General features: G+C 39.9%; 1 protein-coding gene across 3 annotated transcripts in view; it reads left to right on the top strand.

The window, feature by feature from the left end:
• Positions 1 to 12,596, top strand: part of nt5c2a (5'-nucleotidase, cytosolic IIa) — a 72,282-nt gene extending 59,686 nt beyond the window's left edge. The window contains exons 14-19 of one of the 3 annotated variants that reach the window (XR_012772738.1): positions 889 to 1,059; positions 1,224 to 1,275; positions 1,739 to 1,799; positions 2,764 to 2,825; positions 3,484 to 3,643; positions 5,355 to 5,407. Coding sequence is in view for 2 of the 3 variants with exons in the window: in XM_075481707.1 (XP_075337822.1) it covers positions 889 to 1,059; positions 1,224 to 1,275; positions 1,739 to 1,799; positions 5,355 to 5,531; positions 10,771 to 10,998 (689 nt within the window). In the remaining variant the exon portion in view is untranslated. Of the gene's footprint in view, positions 1 to 888; positions 1,060 to 1,223; positions 1,276 to 1,738; positions 1,800 to 2,763; positions 2,826 to 3,483; positions 3,644 to 5,354; positions 5,532 to 10,770 lie in introns of those variants that run through there. The other 2 variants (XM_075481707.1, XM_075481717.1) reach the window with 2 other exon arrangements.
• The last annotated feature ends 4,782 nt before the right edge of the window (positions 12,597 to 17,378 follow it).

The raw sequence follows: 17,378 nt of genomic DNA, 5'->3' as shown, positions 1-17,378 counted from the left end.
ACAGGAAGCAGCACGTGAAACTGGGAAAACACGTCTCCGACTCACAGCTCATCAGCACTGGTTCCCCCCCCTGCTGTGTTCTTTCTCCTCTGCTCTTCTCCCTGTACACCAACAGCTGCACCTCCAGTCACCAGTCCATCAAGCTCCTGAAGTTCGCGGACAACACCACTCTCATCGGACTTATCTGTGATGGTGACGAGTCCACCTACAGGTGGGAGGCTGACCATCTGCCGACCTGGAGCTCAATGCTATAAAGACAGCGGAGATGGTTGTGGACTTCAGGAAGAACTCAGCCTCACCTACCCCCATCATCCTCTGTAACTCCACAATTGACACTGTGGAGTCATTCCGCTTCCTGGGAACTATCATCTCCCAGGACTTCAAGTGGGAGCTGAACATCAGCTCCCTCATCAAGAAAGTCCAGCAGAGGATGTACTTCCTGCGGTAGCTGAAAAAATTCAACCTGCCAAGGACAATGATGGTACACTCCTACTCCTCCATCATTGAGTCCATCCTCACCTGAATTCAATTCCACTTCCTGTAATTCCGATTCAAATACAATTCAACATCCTGTAGGGCGGAGTCAATTCAAATTGAAAATCAAATTCTTTCCTTGAATTGGATTAAATTCAGAATTTTGTACAACCCTGGTATGTACAGTATGTGTGTGAGGTGCAGAGAATAGGTATCAGCACTGTTCATCCTTGTTACCTTGCACTAATTTAATTTTTACCAGAGCTTACCAGATACCTGGCCATTAGCACATTAGATGTCACATAAACTCAAGGGTCATATAGTAATATAGTAAGTTTATCATATAGTTTCAAGGTGTCTTGACTATGTGGCTCAAATCTCCAAACTGAAAAAGTGGTATTGTCATTTTCTTAGGGTCTTCAGACATGGTTTGTGACTTGCTTGGCGCAAAAGGAAAAGACATCATCTACATTGGAGACCACATTTTTGGTGACATTCTCAAATCAAAGAAGCGTCAGGGCTGGAGAACTTTCCTGGTTATACCTGAGCTGGTCCAGGAGCTCCATGTGTGGACAGAGAAGAGCTGTGAGCTACAGTAACACTTACCCGTAAAAAATGAATGGGTAGAGGTGTCCAAATGTTTTACTGGTGCTGTACTTGCACACATAGTTTCATTTTATTCAAAATGTGTTTTTCACACTGCTGGTGTTGAGAAACTTATATACTAATTCCAGTGTTTGTTTTTCCAGCCATTTTTGAGGAACTTCAGTCATTAGACTGCCTCCTGGCAGAGCTTTATAAGTAAGTTCTAATTGATTTTTAAAGGATTTTGGTGAAAGATCATTCTATTTTTTTCTAATTGTCTAATCAAATTAGATCCTTGCTAAAGATTCTAAAGGCTACCTCCAACTACCCTCAAATAAAGAGGAGAGCCTCCACCTTAGGTCACTTTATTTAACTAACCGTAACAGTATTATCTTTTGGTATGTAGCTGTAATAAAAATTGTCACTGTACAAATATTTATGGACCTAACTTCAAAGTTAGTGATACATAACTGATCTGGGATGTATGATGTCAGCAGAAGATAAGATACTTTATGGTCATTACATACTGTATTTCTACATAATGAAATTCTGATTCTTTAAATTTAGAAGTTAAAACTGGCAACATGTATAATTTTAACTTGGGAAACTTGAGCAGCTACATTTTAAGTAGTTGGGCTCAAAGATTAAATAGTACCACTTTTTTTTTTTTTATCCTTAGGCATCTGGATAGCAGCAGCAATGAGAGGCCTGACATCAGCTCATTGCAGAGGCGCATTAAGGTACAGTTTGCATAGACACATATTTCTTCATCCATCATTTTTATTGCAAATATTGCTTTTCCACATCCTTAGGCAAACAAAGCTGTCACAGTTTGCTCATTGCTTGCAAGGGTTTTATTGTACTTGCAAGCATACTGTAGCTGTTATCAACTTGAGAAATATATGGTATTTTGCTTTACCTGAAGACTGTCTCTGTGGTCTCTCAGCTGTTCGTTGTTTGTGAGAGAGTCAGTGAGATGACCTCTGTCATGTCAGGATGTTGTGGAGGGGGTGTTTATTTTTGTCCTTAAAACTGAACAGCTTCCTCCTTATCTGCTGCTCCACCACAGTTCTTAGGGGTCCAGCCCCCTGCCTGGCATAGGACTGGCCTGGTTCGGACTCTTAATTAAATTGGACTGTATCATTGAAGTGTGTTGGGAAGCTGACCAGAGCGGCATAAGTAGGAGGCAGAATCACGGCAGTTTGTCCAAAAATCACCACAAGGTGTTTATTTACAAGTGCCTGCTTCACGTGTAGCAAAATATATATATATATACAACAAGAAATATAACTGAACAGTTATCTTAGTTGAACTAAATAAAACTCAACTTAGAACTAAACAAAAAAAAAAAAGAAATTAAATCAAATATACATTGCTACACCCGATCAGCACGACAGTTGCACTCCCTCTCCTCCTCGACAGACTAAAGGCCACTGCTTAAATAGCCTCACCTCACTGGGCACTGCCTCCTTGGTTGTACCAACAGAGGAGGTGAATCCACTGGCTTTTAACTTCACCATTTCACTTTTCCACATGTCACAATTCATACACATTACAGTAAAAACATACCTGTTTTACCTCTTCATCTACATGTTAACCTTACAAAAGTAAATACCAAATAAACCTAAATAATATCTTAACCTAATGTGTCTCACCTTCCTGATGTGGACTAGTCCAATGACCTCCCCCAATCGTGTTTCACAGAATATAAAAGCAGAAATATTGCAGCACTTCCTCCCTTTGTCTCTGAGCACATGGTGGGTATGGTGAGTAGCACACTTAAATGTTCATTTAACTGATTCTAAGGAAATATAAATCAATAAATTATAATTGAATTTAACAATACTTGTCAGTGTTTATTTGAACCAAAGATGTTGAACTATGAAATATAACCAAACATAATACAAAACACAAACAAACCCGGGATAGTCTGTATCTGTAAAATGCTGATTACTGATAGTAAAATGATTGAAAACAATTAAGTATGGTGAACTAAAGATGATATTAATAAATGAGACAAATGGTCTCACCCACTTTGTCACAAAGTGCCTTGAGATGACATTTGTTGTGATTTGGCACTATATAAATAAGCTGAATTGAATTGAAAGAGAATTGAGTTCAGTAGTTTGTCCACACGCCTACAGTTTTCGTCTGTAGTGCTACTTCCATAGCAGACAACAGCAGCGAACAGTGCACTTGGAATCGTACTATTATAGAACATGCACAGCATGTTACTGCAGACATTAAAGGACCTGAGCCATTTCTGAAAGAAGAGGTGGCTCTGCCCCATCCTGTACACTGTATCTATGTTGGCAGACTACTCCAGTTTTTCATCCAGTACCACCTCCTTTGTAGGTCTGCACAGTCTTTATCTCTTCTCCGTCAATGCAGACTGACTGGCATGTTTTTGGGTTTTTTTTTTAGATCTCCTGAAGTCCACCCCCAACTCCTTGGTCTTGGTGGTGTTCAGGAGAAGACAGTTATTTTTGCTCCGGTCATTGAAGGCCTCCACAAGGTCACTTTACTCCCCCTACTGTCCACCGAGCACACAACAGCCACAACAGCCGTATCATCAGAAATACCAGTATGTGGCAGGACTCTGAGTTGTACCTAAAGTCTGATGTGTAGAGAGTTAAAAGAGACAGAGCTAAGACAGTCCCCTGTGGAGCCCCAGCAGTGGGTTAGAGTGTCCCAGAAACACATCTCCCCATTCTGACATATTGCAGTTTGTATATTTTTTTCCTGTGCATGAGGAGTGGTGAGAATTCTTTTTTTTATGTAACCCATCTGGCTACGTTCACAGTCATGTATTGAAATTGGTATATAGCTAGGACGTAACAGGATCAAGCTAACTTTTGATCAACTCTTGGTGGATCCTCAGCCTTACACTGGCCTTGGCTTGGTTAGTTGAGAAGTGGTCTATGTATTCTTTGTGTGCTGCCAGAGAGAGAAACAGAGAAGGATCCAGGCCAAATGCAGGTCACTCTGGTCCTGTAGGCTGTGAGAGCAAATTGAGCAGAGGGCAGGAGGCATCTTGGAATCATCTGAGTCATAATGGCATTGTTTCTTAGAGATGCATTAACAATTAAGCCAGCTTGTCCGTACACACATAGGCTGTTTAACCTCTGTTATTACCTTGCTTGACAGCTCAGAGGCATATCAGCAGCAGATCAGCTTGGATCCCTCTGTAATTTCACACATTAGTCCTGTCTTGAAAGGCATGTGTGAAAAAGCCTGTATTGCATTTGCAACATAGGCAAATTATAGTTCATAGAATTCAAGTGATAAAGGATTTACAGAGTAATAATGACAATGGCCAGCCAGCTGTTATGTCAATTTAGCATTGTTTATGTTTATGCATTTGGCAGACACTTTTATCCTAAGCGACTTACAGGTAGGGTAAGGGGGTCTTGCCTAAGGACCCCTACTCGAAGTAGGTATGAAAAGTACCTTTCATAAAGGGGATTTGAAACCAAGTCACCTACACGAAAGGTGGCAATCTTACCACTACACTATCCAGTCCCAGCATTCTATCTCTGCTGCAAAGGCAACCAGAAAAAGAGCCCTTGAAGATATGCATCCTTCAAGAAGCTCCCCAGTTCCCATAACCCTCAGCAAGCAGATAGAGCTGAGAAAGAGAAAAGCTGCCTAATTTTGATTCACATATATTTATTACATCTTTTGAGGCCGTTGCTTGCTCCAGAACAAGCAATAAGCTTGTACCATGTACCAGCTTGTACCAATTACCATGGTATTTACTATCTTTTTTCTATACAGTCTCATGACAAATCATGAAATATTCATAAATATTCATATTTCATGAAAAGGTCACATTTGACTGTTACATCACGGGTCAAACATGCACATTTGGGGATCAGAGAGGCTGGAGGTTGTCACTACACACCTGACTGCCAAGGGGAAGAATAAAGATTAAGTCTTGAACACAGGTGCCCTGAAGAAACTGTTCTTTAGAATGGAATTTAAATTTTTGCTTTTAATCCAATCACTTTTGCTTTCAATGAGTTTTATTTTAAAATGTTCTTGCATTCAGTTGCTGTTTTTTTGTTTGTTTGTTTGTTTGTTTTTTTGTTGTTTCACTCACTTGTTGCGGTTTTACACTATTTGGTTTTGACGTTGGGTACTAACAACAAGATGGTTAAAGTTAGGAAAATATGGACCACAATTAAACTGACACTCATTTCACATCACATGCACATGTTTTTTTCCCAGATTACTGGCCAATGAGTCCCGTCCTTGGACGAAACATTGCTTTGTGTGTTTTATGTTCTCTCTAGAAAGTTACTCATGACATGGACATGTGTTATGGCATGATTGGAAGTCTATTTCGCAGTGGATCCCGTCAGACCCTGTTTGCCTCTCAGGTGATGCGCTACGCCGACCTTTATGCCGCCTCCTTCATCAACCTGCTCTACTACCCCTTCAGCTATCTGTTCAGGGCAGCCCATGTACTGGTGAGATAATTATTATATCATTTTTATGCAAAACATGCAGAAACAAACACAAAGACATTGGGCCTCATGCAAGAATTGTTCGTACGCACAGATTTGTTCTTGAGTCATGCGTACAAGTGATTTAAGAGAATTTGTGCATTCAACAATCTTTTTGTATTTTACGTTTTCTTTCAGGTACGAACAGAATTTACGAGTGATCCAGACCTGTCGTAGGAGTTTCCTAAAATAGTCCGCTGTTATTCCAATTAAGTTTGCTTGATTAATGGATTGTATATTTAATCACTTTGAAGCAAACATAAATAAATAAATATATACATTATATCCCATAATGATGCTGACATTATTCTGTTTGACTTAAATTATGCACTACCGTATTTTCCGCACTATAAGGCGCACTTAAAAGCCTATAATTTTCTCAAAAAACAAAAGTGCGCCTTATAACCCGGAGCGCTTTATATATGGATTTATTCTTGTTAGCTTACGGACCCCGAAACGATTTTGTGTGGTACACGGCGCTCTGTCAAAATGTTTTAGTAAGACTTTGGTAAACTACAAAGCCGCACCGCAGCATTACGGCTACAGTAGTCATGAGCATAGTCTCAACTGTGGTCCGAGCTTTTACGAAGGCTGGTGTTCAGTCGATTTGTGCTACTTGTCGATTGCTACTTTGTGGTTTTGCGCATGTGCCGAGCCGATTTTATAAGTTTCGTTTTCGAATCATCACTGAACTGCCAGGTAACAGCAACGACACTGTTTTGTTTCGCTTAATGCGCCTTATAGCCCGGTACGCTTTATATATGAAAAAAGATCGAAAATAGACCATTCATTGACAGTGCGCTTTATAATCCAGTGCGCTCTATAGTGCAGAAAATACGGTAATTGAAGGTTAATTTGACTCTGTATATAACAAGGTCAATGGGAAGCGTAACAAGTGGCTGACTTTCTACTTTTGGATGCCTTAGCGCATGTGTGCTCTGAGACCGTGTAGACAGACAAATCAAAAATCAAATTTATTTATATAGCACATTTCATGTACAAACAATTCAAAGTGCTGACATCGTGATTTAGATTGCCAAGGACTGTGCTGCTGCAAATATGCAGCTTGCTAGAGCCACAACTCCAGAGAGAAACACGCCGATCAAACCCAATTCCACCACACGTCCAGGTCCTCACCACCCTTGGACTTTTGGCCACTGGAACCATACAGAGCAAGATTGGAGACAGATCAGGTGTGTCCCAGTCCTCTGTGAGTCGTGCGCTCCCCTTGATCATCAAAACTCTCATTAGTTTGTCACCCATGGTATATCAAATTCTCATACACCGCTGTCCAACAAGTACAAATTAAGAGGGACTTTCATGCCTTGGCTGGACTGCCAAACATAACGCACTAGACTACACACATATACGCATCAAAGCACCCGTGCCATTGTGGAGCGCACTGAGCTGAAGGCCAGGTGGGTGTGTCTCGATACAGCGGGGGTAAACTGCTCTATAGCCAGATTTGCACAATATTGCCATGAACGAGGGTCTCCTACTACCTGAACCAGCCCAGGCAGACCAGAAGGTGTGGTGCCAGAAGACCCCCCTCATTAACTGCCCCATCATGATTAGGCAACAACTGATGCAACGGCTTTAGTTGCAGTCATCGAGCGCCTGGCCATGGCGAGACGTTTTTTCTTTTTTTAAGCCATTTTCATATCAAACCATTTCTTTTTTTATTTCGGTGACACTACGAGTTACGTAATGTAACACAGGTGACACGGAATTAACAGCATTCGTAATTGCTTCCCATTTCTTGGCTTTAGCAGGTCCCGTAATTCCACTGCTGACACTGCTTAAAATGACAGATTTTCCTTTTTGGATCTCTGAAAGCAGAACTTCAATCTCAGAGCCCGTAAAGTTGTTCTTTTTGCGCCTTGATGCCATTCACATAACTCAACACTTACTGGCACAGGAGAGAGGAAGCACAGCCTAATATGGTAGAATTTTGGGAGTGGAGTATGCAAATATTCTATCCTCGTGCACATGCACTTAAATACGCACGGGTGGCATTCATCATTTACACAGGTCGTTTACACACTTTTTCCGAAGTTAAGAGCGTTTGTTGAATCTGACGTGGCGTGTTCGTACGAGACCTTCATGCGAAAAAAGTAAGAGAAATTTAGAATAAAAATATGAAAAGGTTCTTGCATGAGGCCCATTGATATCACACAATGTCATCTCTTTGTGCTATGTATGTATTTGTATGCCCCTAATGATAAATTAAATCAAAATAAGTCTTTCCTAAATATCAAGGTAAGTGGCTGATTTAGGAGGTCGTTGATTTTTTTTCTTTTTTTTTTCTTTTTCTTTTTTTCTGAACATAATAAACACAAACAATACATACAACTCCATATCAGAAAAAGTTGGTATAGAATGGAAAAAGCAAGTATGAACCCAAGACATTTCATGATTTTTCTCATCAGTTCGATTTAATTGTCATACATCTAGTTTTACATTTTAGAACTGCAACACATTACAAAAGAAACTTTGGGAAGGGGTCAGTTTAGGGATAGTAGGTTAATGATAGTAATAATGAGGTCATATCAAACAAGCCATATCAACGGGGGATTCTTATCATAATTCGATACAATTGAAGGTTTGTCAACAAATGTGTGGGAAACTGATAATGAAAATCTGGGCTCAGAGACATCTGGGATTGACCATCTCACAGTATAAATATGTCTTGCTGTCAGACCAAATACTATTTAAGATCTGTTTGGTAAGTGAGCAAAGATGAAAAGGACAAACTGTCAGCAACAAAAGGACCATCCAAACTGTTATTAGCAACAAGTCCCAAAGCCAGACTCTGTTATGGTGTGGTATTGTATCAGCACGCTTTTGAACCGCTCTTGCTGACTGTTATCAGCAAGTGTTTTAGAACCACCTCATGCTTGATCATGGTGTTTGTAATGGACTGTCCATGTCTAGCACAGACTTGAACAAAAGAACAAAACACCACTTGGGTTCAGGTCATGGATGCTGTTTTTTTCCAAAAGCATTTCTCCACGTCACTGTAATCACAAACATGGGCATTGAAGTCCCTTAGGAGAACAATGGAATCCTCAGGTGGCACCTCTAGGACACCACCCAGAAACTCTAAGATGGTTGAGTAATCTGAACTGCTGTCTGGTACAAATGCACAAACCACGGTCAGAGCCTTCCCTGCTGTAACTTGAAGCTCCAGAGAGGTCACCCTCTCACTCACCTGGTAGAACTTCAACATTGAGGTGCTCAGCCAGGAGTACCCAAACTCACCTGACCCCTCTCTATCTGGGCAGCTTTGGAGTACGAGAGAGTCCAGCCCATTTCAAGGAGTCTGGGACTAGAGCCCACGCTGTGTGCATACAGTGCACAGTGAAAATGAGTACACCCCTGTTGAAAAGTAACATTTTGAACAATATTTTAATACACACACAAGTTATTCCCAAAATGTGCATAGAGTAAGTTTAATACAACATCTGTTCAGCTTACAACAGAAAAGAAAGGTCAATAATATAACTTCAATGACATATTTGTCCATTTTTGTGAAATTATGCTGGTGCAAAAGTGAGTACACCCCTATGTTAAACTCCCTGAGAATGGGCCGTGTTGGCCCGAAATGTCATGAAATGAAAAGGCATTAAAAGGGAGGTCATCGTTGTGCGTTTCATCCTTGCCTTACATTGAAATTTTACATTTTGAGTCTGCACCAGGCTAAAAGAGACGTGTGTGAGATTTGACCGAAATCCTATGGAGAGTATCATGATCTGCTTCAGTAGTCACAGTACATGTTGACAAGCATGTTTCTTTTGGTGAAATTCAGATTCCTACTGTTGATGGCATCCATACAGCCCCAAACCATGTCACTCCCACTACTATGCTTGACTTTAAGCATGGGGCACCTTTCTTTGTACAAATCACTTTTTACCACCACACAGGCTTGACACCATCTAAAGCAAATTTGTTCATCTTGGTGTCATCAGATCACAGGACATGGTTCCAGCAATCCATATCCTTAGTTTGTTTGTCTCTGATGAGACAATGATAAACAAATTTGCTTTCGATGGTGTCAAGCATGTGTGGCGGTAAAAAGTGATTTGTACAAAGAAAAGTGCCCCATGCTTAAAGTCAAGCATAGTAGTGGGAGTGACATGGTTTGGGACTGTATGGATGCCATCAACAGTAGGAAGCTGAATTTCACCAAAAGAAACATGCTTGTCAACATGTACTGTGACTACTGAAGCAGATCATGATACTCTCCATAGGATTTCAGTCAAATCTCACACACGTCTCTTTTAGCCTGGTGCAGACTCAAAATGTAAAATTTCAATGTAAGGCAAGGATGAAACGCACAACGATGACCTCCCTTTTAATGCCTTTTCATTTCATGACATTTCGGGCCAACACGGCCCATTCTCAGGGAGTTTAACATAGGGGTGTACTCACTTTTGCACCAGCATAATTTCACAAAAATGGACAAATATGTCATTTAAGTTATATTATTGACCTTTCTTTTCTGTTGTAAGCTGAATAGATGTTGTATTAAACTTACTCTATGCACGTTTTGGGAATAACTTGTGTGTGTATTAAAATATTGTTCAAAATGTTACTTTTCAACAGGGGTGTACTCATTTTCACTGTGCACTGTAGATGAGCCTCACTATATTTAGGATGCACACCTCCACCTCACACCAACTGGCTCTTTTGCTGCCAGCGAGGTGAAGTTCAGTGTCCGAGGTGAAGTGTTTGCAACACTGGGAATCTGCAATCCCAGACCCCCATTTTCACCTGCAACCCAGGAAAACTGCACTCGATCTCGATCAATTAGTGCAGTGTATGGTATGCTGCATTGTAGCTGAAAGAAGTAACAAGTTGGTGAACTTTTTTGCTCTTAAGGAGCAGGTCTTCCGGTCTCAACCCATACATAAACACCCTCCCCTCTCCCTGTACAACATCTGGGGTGAATAACCTTAAAAAGTATTAAGAGTTCAACTATGTTGAATACAGTGATAATTCTTGATGTAAACTGCAAACTAAAAGAAACTTTTGATGGATATCTCATAAATTAAGTAAAAAGGATTATATTTTCTGTCACTTTTAGTACTCTTAATGATTAACTTCTGTTACTGTGAGCATATATAGCGATCATTGTGTGACATAATTGCCTCCTCCTGATTTAAAAAAAAAAAAAATAAATAATAATAAATTTCCCTTTTAGATGCCTCATGAGTCGACAGTGGAACACTCGCATGTCAATATCATTGGCACGGAGTCGCCGCTTGCCACACGATCCCGCCATGATGTCGACTTTAAAGAGATGGAGTGCAAACGGCACCAGTTTACCCAATCCATCAGCGAGATTCAAGCACCCCATTTCTTCCCTCAGGCTCCACAGGAGATCACCCACTGCCATGATGAGGATGATGAGGAGGATCAGGAAGAGTAAATTAAAGGAGATTAGGCTTTCTCTCACGTCAAGCACATTGTTTAAATGTTTAAAGTTTATCTCTCTGTTTATAGATACTGTTCTGTAGCAGCTTATTATAATCATCAGATCCATTTGCTGTCTGGCTGATACATTTTTAACCTTATTACATTTTGAAACAATGATTACAAAGGATTGAGAAACTGTTAATGTCAGTTAGCTACTGATCATTAATGCCGGACTCATTTTGCTTTGAATTAACGGTACTTTCTAGAAATGTTTGATGTGTCATTTTTATCTGACTGAAGTGAAGAAAAGCAGATAAAAAGATAGTCTGATAAAACAATACATATGCCAGTTAGAATTACAACAACTATATTTAGACTTTTTTGTCAAAAAAGTATTACCCATTAAGAACTTAGGCACCTTCTAAACATGGGAACCCTTACTTAACCCACTATCGCATGGTGCTGCCCTTAAGCAACAAATCCCCCCCCCCCCCAAAAGTTTTTTTTTCTCTGTAAACAATAAGTAAGGACACAATACATGTTGCTGTCTAATGAAATGAAGAATAAAGAACAGCTTAACTTTTGATGTGGGGGTGGAGCAGTACTTTTAGGAACCGAAGCTGCAAAAGCCACTGCGTCCCACAGCGCCAGCAACTGGCAAGATAAAGACATTTTGTTATGTTTAAATCAAAATAACTTCCTAAATGAAAACAAGTGCACGGAAATTTAAAAAAAGGATATTTTTCTCGTACTTCCTAACAGCATTTTTTTTCCTTCGTTGCCTGAGCTGATGTTCTAAACAACTGTCATGATTCATGGTTTTTTGTGTTTTTATTTTCTTGTCCTTTGGGTTTCTGGTCTTTTCTATAGTTTAATTATTTCTTTTTCTTTAATTTACTCTGATTTGTGTTATTAGTTGGTATTTTGTTGGACCTTCTACCTTGTGTTTTAAAATCTTGTTCTGGTCATTACTCCTAGTTATCCTCAGTTCCCCTGTTTTGGTCCTCAGCTCCATTTTACACACCTTTCTTCACTCAATCACCCACAGCTGCAATCACTTCCTCACTTTGTTCCCTCAGTATATAATCCCCTTGGTTAGTCTCAGTCGTTGTTAAATCCTCGCCATTACAATCGTTTTGGTAATTCTTTGTAGATCTGTTTTCTGCTTATCTGTTTTTGCCATCAGAGGGGTGTTCCACAAGGGAAAGCCAGGCTTATCTCAATAATTCTGGCTCATTTAAGAGAGAGTTTCTTTCCACCAATGTGGCTTATTTGAATGCCCGCTGAGTAACCATGGTAACTTATGCCGCAGAACTAGACTGCTCCTGGGCAGGCTAACGTTCAAGTTTAGCTCAGCTGTGTCTCAAATAATGTCCGACCGGCTGAAACGAAAGAAAGTTCCACCTGGTAAAATTCCGCGCTCCCGCAACTCATGTATTGTATAAAAAACAAAACAAACAAAAAATTGTTGTTATCATATCACCACTTTCACAGTCACGTAAAATCACTATCAATCAGTCAGTGCAACGAAAGAAACGCAACTATACAAGTACTGAACATGAAATTAAATGAAAAAGAACATGGTATTCATTAAAACTAACTAATACCTTATTACATCTCCGTCCCATATTTCACAAACACCTGACCTACGCCCACCCAGGACCAGACTCAGAAAAATGGGGAACAGGTCCTTCTCAGGCTGCTGCTCTACATTTACAATAGCTGATAATGTAAAACAACCTACTGGCTGAAGTATTTGCATTAAGTTCATTATCTCCCTCAGGCTTCCACAATGTTATCGGTGCGCTAGACCGATAACGCATCCAGGCCCCTGCTGGACCTGTGGAGGCCGACTACGTAAACTGTATTTTTTTCCATAGCCTAAATGTACAGGTATGAATTTGGGATACATTTTCCATAGACTCTGAACTGGATTTCTCATTTTGAAAAACACTACATCAACCCCTTTGAGTAATACTGAGCAATGTTACATTAATGCCCTGTGAAAGCAAGTACCTCATCATTGACTCCTCGGCAAGGCAAGGCAAGGCATCTTTATTTATATAGCGCATTTCATACCACAGGCAACTCAATGTGCTCCTATCCTCCATGCATACAGATGATCTGTGATGGAGGTCATTTAATTTCCAACATTGAGGCTAAATGGCCGGGATCGGTTCATGATTCTAGGATCTTCCGAGCATCCTCACTGGCACAGAGGTTTGCACAAGAATTTGACTTACTCGTAGGAGTGTACTTTTCAAGTAAGGTGTATATAGCATCAGAATAATTTTGGTAAAGTTGAGAGGTCAGGTGTAGAGGTCATCTTAAGGAATTTAAAGTGGTTATCATACTTTCTTATATGCCTTATATGGATGCAATATGTGCTATATAAGGCACATATTGCCAAGTCTTAACACATGTATATCCATCCAACATTTCTCTTATTCTGCAGGAGAGTTCAATAGTGTCCTGCTTGGGGACAGAGGCTATACATGCTTGCCGTACCTTCTCACGCCATATCCTGATCCAGGAAAAAGAGGGCATTCAACCATGCACATGCTAAAACAAGGGCACGGATAGAAATTACCTTTGGCCAAATTAAATCCAGGTTCATTGCTTAAAGTTCTCAGGCACCAAGGATGGCTTCTGACAGAGCTATCTTAAATTAATAGTATACTTCATATTTTGTACATTTTGTCTTGGTGACAACTTTTCAGGCTCAAGTCTTTTCTTGCTTGATTTCATGCAGGTTCCAGTGCTTGAAAGGACTCAGAGTTTCTCCTGACACAGTGAGGGACCTATACAGGGAAACTAATTTCCGTTGATCCTTATTGTTATGACCTTTGAGTTTGAACTTCTTTTCATAATTTAGCAGTTTAAGTTAGAGCAAGTGTAAGGAAGCTAAATGGACAGAGATGATTTATAATTCGAGTTAAAGTTGTGTTGAATTGTTTAATTATTCATATATTTCAAGCTGTGGAGAGAAAACATAATTAAATACAGTTCACACCATGACCTTCTCCTTTATCTGGATTTATACTTATATCCCTGCCCAGTTTCATAATCTCTTTCTTGATCTTTTTTATTTTCAGTTTCTTTCAATTCAATTTGATTTATATAGCACCAAATTACAACAAATATCATCTCAAAGCACTTCAATAATTTAGTCCAATTCAAGCCAATTGGAGTTCAATTCATTGTAATCATAATCCAATGAAATCTAATTTATTAATTTAAAATTAATCCAATTCATTCATATAGAGCCAATTCAAAAACAATTTCCTAGCTAAGGAAACCAAGAGATTGCACCAAAACATGTCTAATCTCCAATCTCCTGTCCTGAGCATGCCTGAGGTGACTGTGAAAAGGAATGACTCCCTTTTAACAGGAAGAAACCTGGCAAATCTGGCAGAAGCAGACTCAAGAAGGGTGGCCATCCGCCTCGACCAGCTGGGGTTTGAGAGGAAAGAAAAGAGGGTACAACAAACACCATTCTTGTATTCCATATCTAGTTTGGTGCTCTCCATACCCAACAGAAGTTTCCGTTTGTACAGAGTTCGGACATCCTGTGATAGAGGAAATGTGCCTGTGAGCAACGAAGTATGTAGGTAGTGACAGTAATGTGAAGAGTTACTTCACTCTTTGCTGCTGGAATTTGTGTTCCTGTTGCAACCTGCTGTAAAGTGTATTGGTGATAATTAGGCCTATTGGTATAGAATAGGTAGACTGCAGACGCATCCAAACCGTTTCACATTTTTAATAATAAATATCCTACCTGTGGCATTTCTATGTCTACAGACATCATTGAATGCCCGAGATGTGCTGGGACCATCAAACTGCAAACGGAGAAACTGCAGTTGATAAAGTAGGAGATCACAGGGATGCATAGTATTTCCGTCGAAAGAAAATGGAATTGAATACAACTACTCACACATGGGTTTGGGATGTCCTCTGTGGTCTGGGGATCAAGCAGGCATTTGGTGACTGCTATGGTATTATAATTTAGAGACTGACAATTTGAGGTAAAGTGATCAATACCTTCTACATCCTGATCCTACACCCTTTTGGGAACATATCCCGAGGAGATCCCTCCCTGTATTCCTTCCACCAGTGGCTGCCCTCGATTGCTGGTTAGAGCAAGTTCCTCTGCTGTTGTGAGATTTTCGTGTGGAGGACCCCCACCAGTGGCAATTCAATTCAATTCAATTTTATTTATATAGCGCCAAATACAACAAATGTCATCTCAAGGCACTTAAATAGTATAGTCCAATTCAAGCCAATTGGAATTCTATTCATTGTAATCATAATTATTTACAAAATAATCCAATTCATTTATATAGAGCCAATTCAAAAATAATTTCCTAGCTAAGGAAACCAACAGATTGCACCGAAACTCTTCAGTCCAATCTCCCGTCCTGAGTGTGCCTGAGGCGACTGTGGAAAGGAACGACTCCCTTTTAACAGGAAGAAACCTCTGGCAGAACCAGACTCAGGAAGGGTGGCCATCTGCCTCGACCAGCTGGGGTTTGAGAAGACAGAAAAAAGGGGGGAAAAAAGCACTGTAACACCATTCAAAGGATATCTGTTGGAACAGGGAAACACGAGTTAATGACCACAATAATGTCACATATACAAATATACTGGCCCTGCTCAGTTTAATAACCAAATACTCAACACGCATCATAATCCTTTGTGACTATATTATCGTGAGTGTGTGACCCACATATTATTCACTGTTACAGAGGCCTCTGCCTTTTTTTGGTTGCTGCAGTGCAACATATTTACAGCTCAACACATTTTGTGGACAAACACTTTTCGTCAAAGGCTACTTACCACTCTGAAATATGTTGTTGTACTTTACTTTCACCTGCTGCCAGGTACGCTTTTGGCTGTTAAGATTGCTCCTGTTGAGATGTATAATATGTACAGTGAATAATATGTGGGTCACACACTCACGATAATATAGTCACAAAGTATGATGATGCGTGTTGATTATTTGGTTATTAATAAACTGAGCAGGGCCAGTATATTTGTGCATTACATCTCATACAGAGACAATTCATGCCATAAAGGGTTAACCTAGATAGTCACAATTTCATCGGTGTTCAGACTTGCCAGATTAATACTTTAGAACGCTGGACACGGTCTCTTTCTCTTGTTTTGCATAGTTGTCATAATAACAGATGGTGAACAAAATGTGAAGAAACGGTGAAAGAAATCTGTATTCTTACTTACAATATGCAAGCAATAAAGCTCAGAAACAGCTAAATAAGGGTTTATTATTCCAAATTTTCTTACACGATTGTGTAAGAAAAGAAGCAGTGCAGTGCTCACACCTCTCGACACAAATCAGGAGCTTTAATTACTGTTTACAGCAATTACCAGATACCTCAGGTGATTTCTCTTTACAACTGAGCAAATAAGAATGCACCACATCCAACCTTAAGGATGAGTACATGTGGTGTTCTAAAAGGATAAGAACGCCACGTTTCACTAATACAGAAGAGCAGCAAGTAAGAAGGATAATGACAACCTATTCATTTCTGAAATTAGGTGAGCTAACCAAGAAGGACTTAATAACACTTGAACAATGAGGAGGTATTGTTGCTCATGCTTGCATGTGCTGATCTGATATCTGGAATACACATGTTGACTCGTCCAATGACAGGTTCCCAGCAGAGGGAGCTGATATTGCTGTAGGAATTAGGCCCAGTCATCACTGTCATGTTTGAATACTTTAAAGAAAAAAATAAGATTGGGTCTGCTTCATGTTAGTAGCAGTAGTTTGTTTAGTACTCTAAAAATTGAACATGATTGAAATTTTAAGTCAACCAAAGATCATTTATTTGTAGGAAAACTATCTTTTCTACCAGATAATTCATTTATCTATTTTGTATACCCATTAGAGCCAAGCTTCCACTAAGAACCAGGGTGCACCCTGGAAGGGTGTTATGGTAAGACAAAATAGACACAGACAGCAATGCAAGTGCATACCTGCAGTGAGTTTAGAATCTTGAATCAAATATACATGTATTTCAGGACTGGGAAGGAACCTGTTCCACTGCACTGCAACAAACATAATATCCTCTGAAATTCTGTGAACAACTGATATCATGGGGTGAGAAAATTGTGTGACCCAAACACATTCATGGATTATCTGTCACAAGAGGCTTTACTTTATTTTTAATTTCTATACATCTTAATTCAAGGGTGTTTGTAGGTGTCAAGATAAATTTGGCTGACACGTTAAAAGGCCTGCGTAGTCAGCTCAGCCAATCTTAAGGCTTAAGGTCCAGAGGTGAGTGGATTTCTGAGTTGTGTCCTCCAGCCATGGAATTTTATCCTTGCTGATGACAGGGCTTTGATAAGATAGAGGGCTATCATAGAGAT

This window comes from Odontesthes bonariensis, chromosome 2, assembly GCF_027942865.1.
Source record: "Odontesthes bonariensis isolate fOdoBon6 chromosome 2, fOdoBon6.hap1, whole genome shotgun sequence".
In the NCBI taxonomy this organism is placed as follows: Eukaryota; Metazoa; Chordata; class Actinopteri; order Atheriniformes; family Atherinopsidae; genus Odontesthes; species Odontesthes bonariensis.
The sequence above is the reverse complement of the archived record's forward strand: the minus strand, read 5'-3'. Positions and strand labels throughout refer to the sequence as shown.